The 17,078-nt window shown below is 62.9% G+C and overlaps 1 protein-coding gene across 1 annotated transcript; it reads right to left on the reverse strand.

Moving 5' to 3' along the window:
- Positions 1 to 6: 6 nt before the first annotated feature.
- On the reverse strand, positions 7 to 8,087 carry LOC135174442 (aquaporin-5-like). The gene is made up of 4 exons (XM_064141709.1): positions 7,537 to 8,087; positions 2,021 to 2,185; positions 1,472 to 1,555; positions 7 to 307 (listed from the first exon to the last, which is right to left on the reverse strand). Exons 1-4 carry the CDS (start codon positions 7,897 to 7,899, stop codon positions 122 to 124), a joined length of 798 nt encoding a protein of 265 aa, XP_063997779.1. The 5' UTR covers positions 7,900 to 8,087; the 3' UTR covers positions 7 to 121.
- Between the last annotated feature and the right edge of the window lie 8,991 nt (positions 8,088 to 17,078).

Below are 17,078 nucleotides of genomic sequence, written 5' to 3' on the forward strand. Positions count from 1 at the left end.
TGGGTGGGAAGGTTTGGGTGGGAAGGCTTTGGCTGAAGACTCTACTCTAGCTGTGGTGCACACCTGGAGGCTTCCTCCCCTCCTTCCCCTTGGTTTTGGAGGGTTTTTTTCCCAGCTCTTCCTAGGGTGGGGTCAGCTCCATGGACTTCTTCCTCTCCTCTCTCTGCTCTTCCCACTCCTCCTCGGACTCGTAGGTGCCCTTGACGATGGCCACTCTGTCTGCCATGCTCATGCAGTAGGGCACCAGGATGTAGAAGTAGAGCAGAGCAGCCAAGCAAGCCCCAAGGATGGGTCCAACCCAGAAGACCTGGAAAGCAACCAGGGAGAAGTGAGAGGATGACTTAGAGGTCATCTCCCCACCCCCACCCTGCTGCTCCATGTCCCCCAGCCATGGAGAGAGGCAATCACCCACTCCAGAACAGAGGCAATCACCCACTCCAGAACAGAGGCAATCACCCACTCCAGAACAGAGGCAATCACCCACTCCAGAAGCCTTCTTAAGTGGAAACCTCCTCAACCTTTGCTTGCTGAAGGCATCAAGCTCCTGGAGAGCAGAGGTGAGGTCTGCTGGAAAGGAGGCACCAAACCTGCTCTGCAGGGCTGGGGCTGAGCTTCTAAGTGGTGCTGGGTGGGTGGAGGGCCTGAGCTGGGCACCTCTGTGGGCATTCTGGAGCTTGGATGCAGCTCTCAGCCTGCACCATGGTATGGGGTGTGTGTGTGTGTGTGTGTTTGTCCCTGGCTGGCTCTGGGCTGTGGGGGTGCCCCAACGAAGAGGGCAACCTCCTCTGCCCTCCAGAGCTCCTCTGCTCTCCAGACCTCCTCTGCTCTCCAGAGCTCTGCTCTCCACTCATCCTTTCAGGCCTGGGGTGGGCTCTGAAGCACTCAGCCCTGTAGCCCCCTGGCAGTCGCTGCTCTTTCCCCCCTTGTTGTCTGCTTCTGGCTCTGGCAGCCACTCAGCCATCCCATCCCATCCCATCCCCTCAGCCAGCCCATCCCATCCTCTCAGCCAGCCCATCCCAACCCCTCTCATCCCCTCAGCCAGCCCATCCCAACCCATCCCAACCCATCCCCTCAGCCAGTCCATCCCAACCCCTCCCATCCCCTCTGCCAGCCCATTCCAGACCATCCCAACCTCTCCCATCCCCTCTGCCAGCCCATTCCAGACCATCCCAACCTCTCCCATCCCCTCTGCCAGCCCATTCCAGACCATCCCAACCTCTCCCATCCCCTCAGCCAGCCCATTCCAGCTCATTCCAGCCCATCCCATCCCCTCAACCATCCTATCCTACCCCAGCCCCTCAGCCAGCCCACCCCAGCCCATCTCATCCCCTCCCCTCCACCAGCCTATCCCATCCCATCCCCTCAACTACCCATCCCAACCCATCCTACCCTTTCAACCAGTCCATCCCAACCCCTCCACCAGCCCACCCCAGCCCATCCCAGTGCCTCCCAGCAGGCTGCTGCTGCTCACCCAATGAGCTGGGCCGAACCTCCTGACGATGACCGCGGGCCCGAAGGACCTGGCTGGGTTCATGGAGCAGCCAGTGAAGTAGATCTGGCAGTGTGGAGAGGAGAGCAGGGTGAGAGGCAGCACTGCAGGCAGCACTGCAGGCAGCACTGCAGGCAGCAGGCAGCAGGCAGCAGCAGCTTCTCAGCAGCAGGGACCAGAGTGGGCTCTGATGTTCTCCCTCCCGCGGAGCGGTGGAGAACCTCCCAGCAGCAGACACTCCAACAGGCTGCCCAGGGAGGCTGTGGCTGCTCTCTCCCTGGAGGTGCCCCAGGCCAGGCTGCAGGAGGCCCTGAGCAGCCTGGGCTGCTGGATTTGCCCTTCCCCAAGGCAGGGGCTTGGAGCTGCCTGAGCTTTGAGCTCCCTTCCAACCCCACCCACGCATCGCCAGGAGACGGAGCCCAAACGGTCCCATCTCAGCGCTCCCAAAGCAGCTCCCTCTGAGCCTCAACCACAGGAGAGGCTTCTGGGAGAGTCCTCAACCTCTGCCCCGACCTCTGCCCGGACACTCACCCCCACCAGGTGTCCCACAGCCACCGAGAGGCCGATGGAGAGCGCCGGGGAGCCGCCGTTGCCGCTGCGGCGGTTGTCGGTGGAGGCGAAGATGCAGGCGGCCAGCTGGAAGGTGAGGATGATCTCCACCACCAGGGCCTGGCCCAGGCTCACGTTGTTGTTGAGCTGCCAACCAGAGGGGGGGTTGAGATGAGCACCCCTGGAGCTCGGCAGGGCCCCTGGGTGCTGGGCTGGGTGAGGTTGGGTTGGCAAAGCCACGCGGCAGAAGCTCCCCCCAGGGTGTCCTGGGCAGCCCCTGGGGCACCAGCTCTGATGGTGGCCACCACTTGGCTTCCCCTTCCCCTTCCCCTTCCCCTTCCCCTTCCCCTTCCCCTTCCCCTTCCCCTTCCCCTTCTCCTCCTTCTCCTTCTCCTTCTCCTTCTCCTTCTCCTCCTTCCCCTTCTCCTTCTCCTTCTCCTTCTCCTTCTCCTTCTCCTTCTCCTTCTCCTCCTTCTCCTTCTCCTCCTTCTCCTTCCCTTTCCCTTTCCCCTTCCCCTTCCCCTTCCCCTTCCCCTTCCCCTTCCCCTTCCCCTTCCCCTTCCCCTTCCCCTCCTTCTCCTTCTCCTTCTCCTTCTCCTTCTCCTTCTCCTTCTCCTTCTTCTCCTCCTCCTTCTGCTTCCCCTTCCTTTTCCCTTTCCCCTTCCCCCTTCTCCTTCCCCTTCCCCTTCCCCTTCCCCTTCCCCTTCCCCTTCCCTTTCCCCTTCCCCTCCCCTTTCCCCTTCCCCTCCTTCTCCTCCTCCTTCTGCTTCCCCTTCCGCTTCCCTTTCCCTTTCCTGTTCTCCTTCTCCTTCCCCTTCCCCTTTCCCTCCTCCTCCTCCTCCTCCTCCTCCTCCTCCTCCTCCTCCTCCTCCTCCTCCTCCTCCTCCTCCTCCTCCTCCTCCTCCTCCTCCTCCTCCTCCTCCCTTCTGTGCACTGCCCCAAATTCTAGCCCTCCCCAGAGCCTCCCTGCCCAGGGCTCTCCACACCTCTCCCCACATGCTCATCTCCACGACACTCAGAGCAAGGCCCCTGCAGCCCTTTGTGCCCTTTGCACTCCTCTACCCCTGGAGCCAAGCTCTTGGATCCCAACTCCTCTCCCCTCCACTTTGTGGATCTCCTCCCTGAGAGGCTGGGGAGCAGCCCTGGCATGGGGTGCAGGGTGAAGGCTGGGATGAAGGTGGGGATGCAAGTTGAGGGTTGGGGTGAAGGGTAAAGGCTGGGATGTGAGGTGGAGGCTGGAGGCTGGGGCAAAAGCTGGAGTGAAGGCTGGGGTGCAGGGTGAAGGATGGAGTGAAGGCTGGAGGCTGGGGTGGAGGTTGGGGTGCAGGGTGAAGGCTTGGGTGAAGGCTGGAGGCTGGGGTGGAGGCTGTGGTGCAGGGTGGAGGCTGGAGGCTGGGGTGGAGGCTGTGGTGCAGGGTGGAGGCTGGGGTGCAGAGTGGAGGCTGTGGTGCAGCCATGGGGTCAGTTGTGCTGTTCCTATCCCAATGTTCCTGCACTGAGCCCCATGGGCTGGCCCCAACCCCCCTGGCATGGGCAGGCCACAGTGACCCAGGCCAGCCTGGGCTGGGCTGCAGCCAGGGACTGCCCTCTCTGGGCCTTGGGGCTGGCAGGACCTCAGCCCTGTGCTGCTCGTAGGGCTCCAGCTCTGCGCTGCCGCCGCTGCCAGGGCACTGCACTGCCCCCGTGCCAAGGCACTGCACTGCCCCTGTGCCAAGGTACTACACTGCTCCCGTGGCAAGGCACTGCACTGCCCCTGTGTCAAGGTACTGCGCTGCCCCCGTGCCAAGGTACTGCACTGCCCCCGTGCCAAGGTACTGCGCTGCCCCCGTGCCAAGGCACTGCCCAGTGCTGCCTCCGTGCCAAGGCACTGCACTGCCCCCATGCCAAGGCACTGCCCAGCGCTGCCCCCGTGCCAAGGTACTGCGCTGCCCCCGTGCCAAGGTACTGCGCTGCCCCCGTGCCAAGGCACTGCGCTGCCGCCGCTGCCAGGGCACTGCACTGCCCCCGTGCCAAGGTACTGCGCTGCCCCCGTGCCAAGGTACTGCGCTGCCCCTGTGCCGAGATACTGCACTGCCCCCGTGCCAAGGTACTGCACTGCCCCCGTGCCAAGGTACTGCGCTGCCCCCGTGCCAAGGTACTGCGCTGCCCCTGTGCCGAGATACTGCACTGCCCCCGTGCCAAGGTACTGCACTGCCCCCGTGCCAGGGCACTGTGCTGCCCCCGTGCCAGGGCACTGCCCAGCGCTGCCCCAGAGGCTCTGAGACCCGAGAGTGCCTCCTCAACCCTGCCCAGCTCAGAGGCTTCCACCCCCTCCCAGGGCAGCCCCTGCCCCTTGCAGCCTCTCCACAGCCTCACTGCTCCTCCTCCAGCTCTGCTCCACTGCTTCTGCTTCCCAGTGCCCCCCAGTGCTCCCCAGTGCTTCCCAGTGCTCCCCAGTGCCCCCCAGTGCTCCCCAGTGCTTCTCAGTGCTTCCCAGTGCCCCCCAGTGCTCCCCAGTGCCCCCCAGTGCTCCCCAGTGCTCCCCAGTGCCCCCCAGTGCTTCCCAGTGCCCCCCCAGTGCTCCCCAGTGCCTCCCAGTGCTCCCCAGTGCCTCTAAGTGCCCTCCAGTGCTCCCCAGCACTTCCAGTGCCCCCCAGTGCCCTGCTTGCAGTAGGCTCCTGCTCCCCCCTGCCCGTACTGGTTTGTCTGGGCTCTGCTGCCTGCCTCAGCTCCCATCCCAGCGCTAATCTGCAGGTGGGGAGGCTGCAGCAGAGGCTCTGAGTGCTGCTGGTGACTCACCCAGGCCCCGGGGACAGAGGAAGCTCCTATTAAAGCAGCTCAAAAACAGGCAGGAGGTTGCCCCACAGCTGGCAGCTGGGCACTGGGCTCTGCCCCTCTCCCCTCTCCATCCCTCTGCCAGGGCAGCAGCTTCGTGCCCAGCCCCGACCAGCCTCATGGATTCACCTCCCTGGGCTGGGGAGGCAGAGGGGGAGACTTCTGCAGACCTCCTCTGCTCTGCAGACCTTCCTCACTGCCACAGCTTCACTGCCCACAGCTTCACTGCCACAGCTTCACTGCCACAGCTTCACTGCCACAGCTTCACTCCTCACAGCTTCACTCCCCACAGCTTCACTGCAACAGCTTCACTGCCACAGCTTCACTGCCACAGCTTCACTCCTCACAGCTTCACTCCCCACAGCTTCACTCCCCACAGCTTCACTGCCACAGCTTCACTGCCACAGCTTCACTCCTCACAGCTTCACTCCCCACAGCTTCACTCCCCACAGCTTCACTGCCACAGCTTCACTGCCACAGCTTCACTGCCACAGCTTCACTCTCCACAGCTTCACTCCCCACAGCTTCACTCCCCACAGCTTCACTGCCACAGCTTCACTGCCACAGCTTCACTCTCCACAGCTTCACTCCCCACAGCTTCACTGCCACAGCTTCACTGCCACAGCTTCACTCCTCACAGCTTCACTCCCCACAGCTTCACTGCCACAGCTTCACTGCCACAGCTTCACTGCCACAGCTTCACTCCTCACAGCTTCACTCCCCACAGCTTCACTCTCCACAGCTTCACTCCCCACAGCTTCACTGCCACAGCTTCACTGCCACAGCTTCACTGCCACAGCTTCACTCTCCACAGCTTCACTGCCACAGCTTCACTGCCACAGCTTCACTCTCCAGACCTTTCACTCCACACAGCTTCATGCTCCAGACCTCCTTCACTCTCCACACTTTCACTCCCCAGACCTCCCTTGTTATCCAGACCTTCCCTCTCCACACCTTCCCTCTCCACAACTCCTTCCCTCTCCAGCCCTCTCTTGTTCTCCAGACCTCCTTCACTCTCCAGACCTCCTTCACTCCCCAGACCTCCTTCACTCCCCAGACCTCCTTCACTCCCAGCCCTTCCCTCTCCAGCCCTCCCTTGCTCTCAGATCTCCTTTCACCCTTTCAGCCCTGGGGACAGGCTCTGAAGCACCCAGCAGAGAAAGGAATGCAGGAGAAGGGGACAGAGAGGAGGAGGTGTAGGTGGGACAGGGTGGGCAAGCTCTGAGTGCCAGGCAGAAGAGGACAAAGTGGGGGCGAGTGGGACAGGCTGGGCAAGCTCTGAGTGCCAGGGAGAGAAGGACAGAGCAGAGGTGGGCAAGCTCTGAGTGGCAGAGAGAAGAGGACAGAGCAGGGGTGGGCAGCCCCTGGGCAGCAGGGCACAGAGCAGAGGTGGGCAAGCCCTGAGTGGCAGGGAGAAGGGCACAGAGCAGGGGTGAGCAGCCATGGGGCGGCAGGGCACAGAGCAGGGGTGGGCAGCTGTGGAGTGGCAGGGCACAGAGCAGGGGTGGGCAGCCCTGGGCATCAGGGCACAGAGCAGGGGTGGGCAGCTGTGGGACAGCAGGGCACAGAGCAGGGGTGGGCAGCCCCGGGGTGGCAGGGCACAGAGCAGGGGTGGGCAGCCCTGGGGCAGCAGGGCACAGAGCAGGGGTGGGCAAGCTTTGAGTGGCAGGGAGAAGGGCACAGAGCAGGGGTGGGCAGCCATGGGGTGGCAGGGCACAGAGCAGGGGTGGGCAGCCCTGGGGCAGCAGGGCACAGAGCAGGGGTGAGCAGTCCCTGGGTGGCAGGGCACAGAGCAGGGGTGGGCAGCCCCGGGGCAGCAGGGCACAGAGCAGGGGTGGGCAAGCTCTGAGTGGCAGGGAGAAGGGCACAGAGCAGGGGTGGGCAGCCCCGGGGCAGCAGGGCACAGAGCAGGGGTGGGTAGCAGGGCACAGAGCAGGGGTGGGCAGCAGGGCACAGAGCAGAGGTGGGCAGCCCGGGGCATCAGGGCACAGAGCAGGGGTGGGCAGCCCTGGGGCAGCAGGGCACAGAGCAGGGGTGGGCAGCCCCGGGGCAGCAGGGCACAGAGCAGGGGTGGGCAGCTGTGGGGCATCAGGGCACAGAGCAGGGGTGGGCAAGCTCTGAGTGGCAGGGAGAAGGGCACAGAGCAGGGGTGGGCAGCAGGGCACAGAGCAGGGGTGGGCAGCCCTGGGGCAGCAGGGCACAGAGCAGGGGTGGGCAGCCCGGGGCAGCAGGGCACGGGGCAGGGGTGGGCAAGCTCTGAGTGGCAGGGAGAAGGGCACAGAGCAGGGGTGGGCAGCAGGGCACAGAGCAGGTGTGGGCAGCCCCAGGGCAGCAGGGCACAGAGCAGGGGTGGGCAGCCCCAGGGCAGCAGGGCACAGAGCAGGGGTGGGCAGCCCCAGGGCAGCAGGGCACAGAGCAGGGGTGGGCAGCCCCGGGGCAGCAGGGCACAGAGCAGGGGTGGGCAGCCCCGGGGCAGCAGGGCACAGAGCAGGGGTGGGCAAGCCCCAGGGCAGCAGGGCACAGAGCAGGTGTGGGCAGCCCCAGGGCAGCAGGGCACAGAGCAGGGGTGGGCAGCCCCGGGGCAGCAGGGCACAGAGCAGGGGTGGGCAGTCCCAGGGCAGCAGGGCACAGAGCAGGCATGGGCAGCCCCGGGGCAGCAGGGCACAGGGCGGGGGCGCACTCACCGCGTTGACCGCCAGGTTGCCGCGGGTGTTGGCTGGCGTCACCCCGTAGAGGATGCCGGCGCCGGCGATGGCCCCCACCAGCTGTGCCCCCACGTAGAAGAGCATCCTGAGGAAGGAGATCTGATTGCCCACGAAGAAGGCGATGGTGACCGCGGGGTTGATGTGGGCGCCGCTGATGTGCCCGAAGGCCTGCACCAGGGTGCCGATGGCCAGCCCGAAGGCCAGGGCGATCTGCAGGATGCTGGGCAGGGCTGAAGGCCACTTCAGGGCCGAGCCCAGGCCGATGAAGACGAAGATGAGGGTGGAGAGGAACTCCACGAAGACGGAGCGGGCGAAGGCCAGGGTCAGGATCTCCCTCTTCATGGCGGCGGCGGCCGGCGGAGGGCAGGTGGGGAGGGAGCAGGTTCGGCTGGGCTCCGGCGCCAGGCTCTGCTGTCTGCACCCAGTGGCAGGGCCATACCTATCTATATATGCAAGAGCTGCAGGAGCTGCTTACAAGCAGGTGTGGGTGGGGCTGGGGACTTGGCCAGGCCTCCCTGAGCAGCAGCATCTGACACTTGGGGAAGTTTCCACCCGAGGAGACCTCGGGAGCCTCTTGGTGAACCAATGACTCAGAGCCTGGTGGCGTTTCGGGCTCCTTCCCTCCGCAAACAGAGCCCCTGTGGGGTGGCTCCTCCGTGGTCGTTAGATAACAGAGGTTGCATAACGAGCCCGAGGGCCCTCCTCTGCTTTTGCCTTCTGCTGCCTCCTCCACGGCCCCTGGGTGGTTGGGGAGCAGAGGAGCAGCTCCACCTGGGCTTGGGCAGCAGAGGTGCAGCTGTGTCTGGGTGGTTGGGGAGCAGAGGGGCAGCTGTGTCTGGGTGCTTGGGCAGCAGAGGTGCAGCTGTGTGTGGGTGCTTGGGCAGCAGAGGTGCAGCTGTGTCTGGGTGGTTGGGGAGCAGAGGTGCAGCTGTGTCTGGGTAGTTGGGGAGCAGAGGTGCAGCTGTGTCTGGGTGCTTGGGCAGCAGAGGTGCAGCTGTGTCTGGGTGGTTGGGCAGCAGAGGAGCAGCTGTGTCTGTGCCTGGGCAGCAGAGGGGCAGCTGTGTCTGGGTGCTTGGGCAGCAGAGGTGCAGCTGTGTCTGGGTGGTTGGGCAGCAGAGGAGCAGCTGTGTCTGTGCCTGGGCAGCAGAGGTGCAGCTGTGTCTGGGTGGTTGGGCAGCAGAGGAGCAGCTGTGTCTGTGCCTGGGCAGCAGAGGTGCAGCTGTGTCTGGGTGGTTGGGCAGCAGAGGAGCAGCTGTGTCTGTGCCTGGGCAGCAGAGGGGCAGCTGTGTCTGGGCTTGGGCAGCAGAGGTGCAGCTGTGTCTGGGTGGTTGGGGAGCAGAGGTGAAGCTGTGTCTGTGCCTGGGCAGCAGAGGAGCAGCTCCATATGGGTTGTGGAACAGAGGAGCAGCTGCTTATGCATGGGGGAGAAGAGGTGAAGCTCCCTCTGGGCCAGGGCAGCAGAGGGGCAGCTGTGTCTGTGCCTGGGCAGCAGAGGTGCAGCTGTGTCTGTGCCAGGGCAGCAGAGGGGCAGCTGTGTCAGTGCCTGGGCAGCAGAGGGGCAGCTGTGTCTGTGCCAGGGCAGCAGAGGGGCAGCTGTGTCAGTGCCTGGGCAGCAGAGGGGCAGCTGTGTCTGTGCCTGGGCAGCAGAGGGGCAGCTGCAGCAGGGCTCAGAAGCTGGCACTGGGCTGGAGGAGCTCTCCCAGGGCAGGGCTTCCACTGCGTGCAGCTGGCAGGAGCTGGTGGAAGCTGAAGGCAAAGCTGAGCAGCTGCAGCTGCTGCCAGGCTGCCAAGGCAGCTCCGTGCCAGGGCACAAGTGGCTTGCAGCTGTGCTCAGGGGTGGGTGGCAGCAGGATGGGCACTTGCTGTTGTCAGAGGAGCAGGGCAGGGCTCGGGGCTGCTTCAGCTGGCCAGGAAAGCATCAGCAAGGCTGTGGTGGGCAGGGGCTGAGGGGCCTGGAGCATCTGAGCAGCAACCTTGCTGGGGCTTGGAGCAGCCTGAGCTGCTTGGAGGTGTCCCTGTGAGTGCAGGGGGGGTGGGCAGAGCAGCCTGGGGGGGTCCCATCCCAGCTGGAGCACTGTGGGGCTCTGTGCTGTGTCCCCTGCAGGAAGGCTGAGGGCCTTGGGGCTCTCCTCTGGAGAGGAGCAGCCTGGGGGGGAGCTGCTGAGTGCTGCTCCAGGGTGGCTGGCAGGAGGATGGGGCCAGGCTGTGCTGAGCGGTGCCCAGGGGCAGGGCAAGGGGCAGTGGGCACGAAGGGGATGCCAGGAGGTGCCAGCTGCAGATGAGGAGACACTTGTGTGGTTGGAGCCTGGGGGAGCCCTGGAGCTGCCCAGAGAGGTGCTGGAGCCTCCATCTCTGGAGCCATTCCAGACCCCCCCCCCCCATCCCGGGCTGTGCCGCTGTGCCAGCTGCCCTGGGTGCCCCTCTGTGGCAGGGGGCTTGGGCTGGCTGATCTCCAGGGGGGTCCCTTCCAACCCCAACCCTTCTGAGCTCCTGCACAGAGCCTGCCTGGGGTGGTGCAGCTCACCCTGGTGACTCTGAGCCTGCCTGGGGACCTCTTTGTTGTCTTTCTGCCTTGCTGCCCCTGGCAGAGCCCTGGGGGTGGGTCCCAGCAGCGCTGGGGGGTGCCCAGCGCCTGTGGCCAGGGAGGGTGGCTCCTGTCCCTGCCAGCTCAGGCTCTCCTCTCCTATTTTCTGCCTTTCAAGCTCTTGCTCAACCAGGCTGTGCCCCTGGGGATGGCAGCAGGCAGCCAGGGGCTGTGTATGGGCACACTCAGGACATGTTTGTGGCTCTGCCCTCCACCTTAGGGTGTCCACCCTGCAGGTTCTGGGCTGGCAGGGGGAAGGTCTTGGTGCTGTGCCAGGCTGAGCTGCTGGGCACTGAGGGCTTTGGGTGGGAAGAGGCTGTGGTGGCACCGGGGAGGGGCTGTGGAGGGAGGGTGAGGAGGGGCAGTGGTCTGAAACTGGAGCAGGGTGGAGCGAGGTTGAAGCCATCAGGAGGAAGCTGTGCAGGGCGAGGGTGGTGGCACAGTGGGACAGAGAAGCTGTGGACACCTCAGCCCTGGAGTTGCTCAGAGCCAGGTTGAAGGAGGCCTTGAGCTGCCTGGGGTGGTGCAGGTGTTGTGCCCAAGGCAAGGCTGGAACTGGATGGTCTTGAAGGTCCTTTCCAACCCAACCCCCTCCTGCAGTTCCATGAATCCCTCTGGCTCTCCCTGGCAGCCTTGTGCCAGGCTCAGATGGGGTTGGGTGCCAGCTCTGCCCTCCTTGCTTGGCTGATTGCATCCTGCCTGCCTCAGGCAGTGCCCAGGCTTGGGCTCCCCCCTGGCTGCCAAAAGCTCCTGCCAGCAGCAGCTGGACTGCAGCAGCTGGAGAGCAGAGCTCTGCACAGAGGAGCTTGGCAGAGCAAAGCCAAAGGGATGAGTTGGGTTGGAAGCACCTCAGAGACCATCCATGTCCCACCCCAGCCCAGGCTGCTCAAGGCCTCATCCAACCTGCCCTGGAACACCTCCAGGGAGGGACCCCCCCAAAAGTCATCCACTTCCACCCCCCCACTGCAGTCAGCAGGGGACATCCTCCCCCCACCTCCCCAGGCCAGGTTGCTCAGAGCCTTCTTCAGCCTCACCTTGAAGACCTCCAGGGCTGGGCACTGAGTCACCTCCCTGGGCAGCCTCCTGCAGGCCTCCCCCAGCCTCCTGCTGCAGAACTTGTTCCTCACACCCACCCCAAAGCTGCTCCTCAGGGCAAGGAGAGAGGACCACAGGGATTGTGAGGTGCTGCTGTGGTGGTGCTCTTGTGGCAGTCCTGCTGGGATGCTTCTGTGCTCCTTCTGTGGTGCTGCTTTGGTACTCCTATGGCCTTCTGTGGTGCTCCTGTGATGTTCTCCTGTGGTGGTCCTGCTGTGGTGGTTCTGCTGTGGTGCTCTCCTGTGATGTTCTCCTGTGGTGGTCCTGCTGTGGTGGTCCTGCTGTGGTGCTCCCCTGTGATGTTCTCCTGTGGTGGTCCTGCTGTGGTGCTCCCCTGTGATGTTCTCCTGTGGTGGTTCTGCTGTGGTGCTCCCCTGTGATGTTCTCCTGTGGTGGTTCTGCTGTGGTGCTCCCCTGTGATGTTCTCCTGTGGTGGTCCTGCTGTGGTGGTCTCCTGTGATGTCCTCCTGTGGTGGTTCTGCTGTGGTGGTCTCCTGTGATGTCCTCCTGTGGTGGTTCTGCTGTGGTGGTCTCCTGTGATGTTCTCCTGTGGTGCTGCTGTGGTGCTCCCCTGTGATGTTCTCCTGTGGTGGTTCTGCTGTGGTGGTCTCCTGTGATGTCCTCCTGTGGTGGTTCTGCTGTGGTGGTCTCCTGTGATGTCCTCCTGTGGTGGTTCTGCTGTGGTGGTCTCCTGTGATGTTCTCCTGTGGTGGTTCTGCTGTGGTGGTCTCCTGTGATGTCCTCCTGTGGTGGTCCTGCTGTGGTGCTCTCCTGTGATGTCCTCCTGTGGTGGTTCTGCTGTGGTGCTCTTGTGATGTTCCTGTGTTGTTCTCCTTTGGTGCTCCTGTGATGCTCCTGTAGTGTCCTCCTGTGCTCTCCTGTGGCCCTCCTGTGCTGATCTCCTGTGCTGTCCTCCTGTGCTGTCGTCTTGTGCTGTCCTCCTGTGCTGTCCTGTGGCCCTCCTGTGCTGATCTCCTGTGCTGTCCTCTTGTGCTGTCCTCCTGTGCTGTCCTCCTGTAGTGTCCTCCTGTGCTGTCCTCCTGTGCTGTCCTCCTGTAGTGTCCTCCTGTGCTGTCCTCCTGTAGTGTCCTCCTGTGCTGTCCTTCTGTAGTGTCCTCCTGTGCTGTCCTCTTGTGCTGTCCTCCTGTGCTGTCCTCCTGTGCTGTCCTCCTGTGCTGTCCTCCTGTAGTGTCCTCCTGTGCTGTCCTCCTGTAGTGTCCTCCTGTGCTGTCCTCCTGTGCTGTCCTCTTGTGCTGTCCTCCTGTGCTGTCCTCCTGTAATGTCCTCCTGTGCTGTCCTCCTGTGCTGTCCTCCTGTGCTGTCCTCCTGTGCTGTCCTCTTGTGCTGATCTCCTGTGCTGTCCTCTTGTGCTGTCCTCTTGTGCTGTCCTCCTGTGCTGTCCTCCTGTAGTGTCCTCCTGTGCTGTCCTCCTGTGCTGTCCTCCTGTAGTGTCCTCCTGTAGTGTCCTCCTGTAGTGTCCTCCTGTGCTGTCCTCTTGTGCTGTCCTCCTGTGCTGTCCTCCTGTGCTGTCCTCCTGTGCTGTCCTCCTGTAGTGTCCTCCTGTAGTGTCCTCCTGTGCTGTCCTCCTGTGCTGTCCTCCTGTGCTGTCCTCCTGTGCTGTCCTCTTGTGCTGTCCTCCTGTAGTGTCCTCCTGTGCTGTCCTCTTGTGCTGTCCTCCTGTAGTGTCCTCCTGTGCTGTCCTCCTGTGCTGTCCTCCTGTAGTGTCCTCCTGTGCTGTCCTCCTGTAGTGTCCTCCTGTGCTGTCCTTCTGTAGTGTCCTCCTGTGCTGTCCTCTTGTGCTGTCCTCCTGTGCTGTCCTCCTGTGCTGTCCTCCTGTGCTGTCCTCCTGTAGTGTCCTCCTGTGCTGTCCTCCTGTAGTGTCCTCCTGTGCTGTCCTCCTGTGCTGTCCTCTTGTGCTGTCCTCCTGTGCTGTCCTCCTGTAGTGTCCTCCTGTGCTGTCCTCCTGTGCTGTCCTCCTGTGCTGTCCTCCTGTGCTGTCCTCTTGTGCTGATCTCCTGTGCTGTCCTCTTGTGCTGTCCTCTTGTGCTGTCCTCCTGTGCTGTCCTCCTGTAGTGTCCTCCTGTGCTGTCCTCCTGTGCTGTCCTCCTGTAGTGTCCTCCTGTAGTGTCCTCCTGTAGTGTCCTCCTGTGCTGTCCTCTTGTGCTGTCCTCCTGTGCTGTCCTCCTGTGCTGTCCTCCTGTGCTGTCCTCCTGTAGTGTCCTCCTGTAGTGTCCTCCTGTGCTGTCCTCTTGTGCTGTCCTCCTGTAGTGTCCTCCTGTGCTGTCCTCTTGTGCTGTCCTCCTGTGCTGTCCTCCTGTAGTGTCCTCCTGTGCTGTCCTCCTGTGCTGTCCTCCTGTGCTGTCCTCCTGTGCTGTCCTCCTGTAGTGTCCTCCTGTGCTGTCCTCTTGTGCTGTCCTCCTGTGCTGTCCTCCTGTGCTGTCCTCCTGTGCTGTCCTCTTGTGCTGTCCTCCTGTGCTGTCCTCCTGTAGTGTCCTCCTGTAGTGTCCTCCTGTAGTGTCCTCCTGTAGTGTCCTCCTGTGCTGTCCTCTTGTGCTGATCTCCTGTGCTGTCCTCCTGTAGTGTCCTCCTGTGCTGTCCTCCTGTAGTGTCCTCTTGTGCTGTCCTCTTGTGCTGTCCTCCTGTGCTGTCCTCCTGTGCTGTCCTCCTGTGCTGTCCTCCTGTGCTGTCTTCTTGTGCTGTCCTCTTGTGCTGTCCTCCTGTGCTGTCCTCCTGTAGTGTCCTCCTGTGCTGTCCTCCTGTGCTGTCCTCCTGTAGTGTCCTCCTGTGCTGTCCTCTTGTGCTGTCCTCCTGTGCTGTCCTCCTGTGCTGTCCTCCTGTGCTGTCCTCTTGTGCTGTCCTCCTGTGCTGTCCTCCTGTAGTGTCCTCCTGTAGTGTCCTCCTGTAGTGTCCTCCTGTAGTGTCCTCCTGTGCTGTCCTCTTGTGCTGATCTCCTGTGCTGTCCTCCTGTAGTGTCCTCCTGTGCTGTCCTCCTGTAGTGTCCTCTTGTGCTGTCCTCTTGTGCTGTCCTCCTGTGCTGTCCTCCTGTGCTGTCCTCCTGTGCTGTCCTCCTGTGCTGTCTTCTTGTGCTGTCCTCTTGTGCTGTCCTCCTGTGCTGTCCTCCTGTAGTGTCCTCCTGTGCTGTCCTCCTGTGCTGTCCTCCTGTAGTGTCCTCCTGTGCTCTCCTCCTGTGCTGTCCTCCTGTGCTCCTCCTGTGCTGTCCTCCTGCGGTGCTTTGACTTCATCTTCCAACCATCCCCCAAGTCCCAAGCCCAGCAGACAGCCCTGGAGAGCCTCCCTGGGCTCCATTCCAGCTTCACCTCTCCTGCTGGTGCTGCAGCCCAGCTCTGCTGTCCTGGAAGTTGCCTCTCCCCTGCTCTGCTCAGGAGAAAGTTTTGCAAGCTTCTATTTCAAGGCATCCTGGGCAGCTGCCAGCTGCAGTAATTGCTCTGCCACTTCCCTCCAGCCCTGCCTCTGCTTCCAGCTGGATCCAATCCTTCTGCCTCTCACCCTCCAAACCCTTTGGGCTGCTGCCCACCGCCAGCTACCTGCTGCCTGTTGTTGGCAGCTCCTCAGGCTCATGCCAGGAAAAGCATCGGCGAGCCTGAGCTGGGGAGATGCTGGGCAGGGGCCTGGGACAGCTCAGGAGGAGAGGTTGAGGAGCTTGGGGCTTCCTCTCCAGCTCTACCTGGGCTTGGGGAGCAGAGGTGCAGCTCCATATGCATTGGGGAGTAGAGGTGAAGTCCCCTCTGGGTGTGGGGAGCAGAGGTGCAGCTCTACCTGGTTTGGAGAGCAGAGGTGCAGCTGCATCTGGGCTCAGGGAGCAGAGGTGCAGCATTGGGGAGCAGAGGTGCAGCTGCATCTGGGCTCAGGGAGCAGAGGTGCAGCATTGGGGAGCAGAGGTACAGCATTGGGGAGCAGAGGTGCAGCATTGGGGAGCAGAGGTGCAGCTGCATCTGGGCTCAGGGAGCAGAGGTGCAGCATTGGGGAGCAGAGGTGCAGCTGCATCTGGGCTCAGGGAGCAGAGGTGCAGCATTGGGGAGCAGAGGTGCAGCTGCATCTGGGCTCAGGGAGCAGAGGTGCAGCTTGATATGCATTGGGGAGTAGAGGTGAAGTCCCCTCTGGTCTTGGGGAGCAGAGGTGCAGCTGCATCTGTGCCTAGAGAGCAGAGGTGCAGCACTGAGGAGCAGAGGTGCAGCTGCATATGGGTTGGGGAGCAGAGGTGCAGCTGCATCTGGGCTTGGGGGACAGAGATGAAGCTCCATAGTGCTTGGGGAGCAGAGGTGCAGCATTGGAGAGCAGAGGTGCAGCTCTGTCTGGGTTTGGGGAGCAGAGGTGCAGCACTGGGGAGCAGAGGTGCAGCTCCATAATGCTTGGGGTGCAGAGGTGCAGCTCCATATGGGTTGGGGAGCAGAGCTGCAGCTTGATCTGTGCCTGGGGAGCAGAGGTGCAGCACTGGGGAGCAGAGGTGCAGCACTGGGGAGCAGAGGTGCATCTCTCTCTGGGTTTGGGGAGCAGAGGTGGAGCTCCATAGTGCTTGGGGAGCAGAGCTGCAGCTTGATCTGTGCCTGGGGAGCAGAGGTGCAGCACTGGGGAGCAGAGGTGCAGCACTGGGGAGCAGAGGTGCATCTCTCTCTGGGTTTGGGGAGCAGAGGTGGAGCTCCATAGTGCTTGGGGAGCAGAGCTGCAGCTTGATCTGTGCCTGGGGAGCAGAGTTTCAGCTGGATCCAATCCTTCTGCCTCATCCTCCAATCCCTTTGGGCTGGTGCCCACTGCCAGCTACCTGCTGCTTGCTGTTGGCAGCTCCTCAGCCTCCACCAGCCAAGAAGCAGCAGGGAGCTGGAAGAACTTCTCCTGGGTCCCCACCTGTGGCACTGGGTTGGAAGGGACCCTCAAAGCTCCTCCTGGCCAAAGGAGCAGGGACAGCCCCAGCTGGAGTAGGCTGCCCAGGGCCACACTGAGCCTGACCTTAAATGCTTCCAGGGATGGGGCCTGGGCAACCCCTTCCAGTGTTCCACCACCCTCAGGGTGCAGAACTTCTCATGTCCAACCCAAATCTGCCTTCACTTCTCAGCCTGCCCCCCCCCCAGCCCTTGCCCCAAGTCCCTCCCCAGCTCTCCTGGAGCCCTTCAGCTCCTGCCAGGCTGCTCTAAGCTCTCCCTGCATCCTTCTCCTCTCCAGCCTCAACAGCCTCAGCCTCTTGACCTCCACCCTGGAAGTGCTGCTCAGCACTGCTCAGATCCCTCCTCAGCCTCCTCTCCAGCTCTCCTCCACTCTGCACATCCCCTTCCAGTGCTCCACCAGGCTCAGAGCAAGGAAGGTCCTGCTCAGGCAGTGCAGTGGCCTGGGGGAAGTTCATTGTGTGACCTCCTGCTCAGCCCCTGCTGTCTGTCAGCATCAGCAGCTCCTCAAGAGCCTCCTGGAACCTAAGCAGGGCTGGTGGAGCCCCCAGCACTCATGGAGTCATCCTCTGCACTCTCCCTCTGCCCTCTCCCAGCTCTGAGCCACTGTCCCTCAGCCTGCCCCCCACATCCCCCTGTCCCAGGTCCCTCCCCAGCTCTCCTGGAGCCCTTCAGCTGTTGCAAGGCTGCTCCAAGCTCTCCCTGCAGCCTTCTGTGCTGCAGGCTCTGACCTCCCCCCCACGGGCAGGGACACATCCCCCTGGCCCAGGTTGCTGCAGGGATGGAGCCTTGACCACAGCCCTGGGCAGCCTGTGCCAGCCTCTGCCCAGCCTCACTCCCAACAACTTCTGCCTCCTCTCCTCTCTCCCTCTCCCCTCTCCCAGCTCCAAGCCATTGGCCCTCTCCTGCCCCCCCCCAGCCCTTCTCCCCACTCCCTCCCCAGC

Source organism: Pogoniulus pusillus, unplaced genomic scaffold (genome assembly GCF_015220805.1).
Source record: "Pogoniulus pusillus isolate bPogPus1 unplaced genomic scaffold, bPogPus1.pri scaffold_64_arrow_ctg1, whole genome shotgun sequence".
In the NCBI taxonomy this organism is placed as follows: Eukaryota; Metazoa; Chordata; class Aves; order Piciformes; family Lybiidae; genus Pogoniulus; species Pogoniulus pusillus.